This window comes from Phytophthora infestans, genomic scaffold, assembly GCF_000142945.1.
Source record: "Phytophthora infestans T30-4 supercont1.102 genomic scaffold, whole genome shotgun sequence".
NCBI lineage: Eukaryota > Oomycota > Peronosporomycetes > Peronosporales > Peronosporaceae > Phytophthora > Phytophthora infestans.
Window position 1 is genome coordinate 249,180 of NW_003303657.1, and position 2,162 is coordinate 251,341.

Sequence of the window (2,162 nt, forward strand, 5' to 3'; positions counted from 1 at the left end):
CATCTTCTCCATCTCATCGCGCGACAGCAGTGCGTTTTTCACTTGCTGCAACGATGGTGGGTTTCCTTGTCGGTATGAGAAGTCGAACTGGGTCACTATCTCGCGATGCACTGCACACACTCCCATCAGCATCAACTGAGACATCGACGTATCGTCTATCACGAAGCTGGGCCCCATGTGCTGCAAACGCTGCCGCAACATGTTCATCTCTTGGATGTATTCCGCCATCTTTTGGCCCGGGGCGTACGAGTGAGTGTACAGCTCACGCTTCAAATGCACTGCATACGAGAAGTCTCGCTGGGTTTTCTCCGCAGTCAATGTGTCCCACATCTCCTTCGCCGTGCTGCAAATGCACACTTTTTGGGCATCAGCACCTTTTACGCCTCGGATTATAGTCTCCATGGCCAGTCGATTTCGATCATCAAATTGACGCTGCAACACCGGATCAAATGCATGACGCATTTCTTCACCGGTCACCACACTCCATGAGTCTCGCTGCTCAAGATAGAGCTTTAAACTCATCTGGTATACCTCGAAGGTATCGCTAAACTTCGGTGGCTTGCTGCTGCCAAATGGTTTTGACCTTTGAACTACAGGAACCGCCGGTTGCTGCACACCAAGTAGTCCTGGCGACGCTCCAGCCTGCCCCACTACTCCAGCCATTGGTACCCCAACGCGACTTGCATCAGCCAGCGTAACAGTAGGTTGCCCCACCGATACTACCGCTGTTTGCTGTTGGGTCGTCGGAGTCGCACTAGTTATCGTACTCTTCGTACTTGCATTGACGCTCGTCGTAGAAGCCTTATATTCACTCATTACGATGTCCACGAACCAGCCTTTGGGCTCATAACCTAGCAGATAACCTGGTAGTTCACGCAGTAGACTGCAGCGTAATGGTCTCGCGGACAAGTAGTAAGTCAGAGAAACTTGACTTGTTTGTCAGGAAAGCAAAAGCAAGAATGCATTCATCGTTAAACCTTTCTACTCCGCGCAGTCTCTCATACGCAACGTGCCATGCACGCGGAGGAAAACCCGTTGGACATGCATCGCACCATCAACAGCTAAAAACCCCCGTTGAACTCACGCGTCCCTGCTTACTGGCACGTGGTTCTTCTTGTCTCCTATATGCCTGGTCTCAGCTTGAATGACCGTGCTGCATTGCAGATGAGCAGCTTCCTGTTAGTCACGAGCTCCATGCTCTCGGGTTTCACGCTTAAGAACTCGCCCTTCCGCACCTTCAGCATCCTCAACTCCGAAAAAACAACCGTCAGCGGACTCACCCTCGACTCCAGTGCTGGTGACGGCACGGCCAAAAACAAGGACGGATTTGACCTCAGTCGAAATGACGGCGTCACCATCACCGGCAACAAAATCTACAATCAGGACGACTGTCTCGCCATGCAGCCCAGCACCAACACGGTATTCAGCAACAACTACTGTAGTGGAGGCCACGGTATTTCGATTGGCTCGCTCGGTGGGGACTCCTTCACGTCATCTGACACAGTATCAGGTCTGACGGTGACCGGCAACGCAATTGTCAACAGCATCAACGGGATCCGCATCAAAACAATTATTGGTCTCAAAGGTCTCGTCTCCAACGCCAAATATACCAACAATAAGCTGTCGAACGTCAAAAATGCCATCGTTATCCACTCGGACTACAGCAAGTCCAAGGGAGGCTACACTGGCTCAGCCACTAGTGACGTGACGATCCAGGGCGAGACTATTTCGGGGCTGTCGGGGACGGCCACCAACCTGTTCGATATCGTGGCCAGCGCGAAGGTGGTGTCGGACTGGACGTTCTCGGACATCACCGTGAGTGCGTCGTCGAAGGGATCGTGCAGCGGCCAGCCGAGCTCCATCACGTGCTAAGGATAAGAGCTAAGGATGCTGCAAACGGCTGCTGTATGGTACACGTAGTGGTGTTTCTTTAGTGTCTACATGTATATGATGTGATCCATTTTCATGCAAACGTAATGTTAGATAAATTTGATGTATATGCTCAGTCCTACTGCATCCAAATGAGATTTCAACTCTACTTATGATAGGCTCAAACACTAATTGCTGCAAATAAAGATCTGTTATTAGTGACACACTCGATTGTAGCGGAATATATTTCGTCCAGGTCGACAACGGTGGATATCAGGGTAAACATACCGTAT

At 50.7% G+C, this 2,162-nt stretch overlaps 1 protein-coding gene across 1 annotated transcript; it reads left to right on the forward strand.

Moving 5' to 3' along the window:
- Positions 1-1,125: 1,125 nt before the first annotated feature.
- On the forward strand, positions 1,126-1,872 carry PITG_19653 (polygalacturonase, putative; the record flags this gene model as incomplete). Its single annotated transcript, XM_002896165.1, has 1 exon — positions 1,126-1,872. One exon carries the CDS (start codon positions 1,126-1,128, stop codon positions 1,870-1,872), a length of 747 nt encoding a protein of 248 aa, XP_002896211.1.
- Positions 1,873-2,162: the final 290 nt, after the last annotated feature.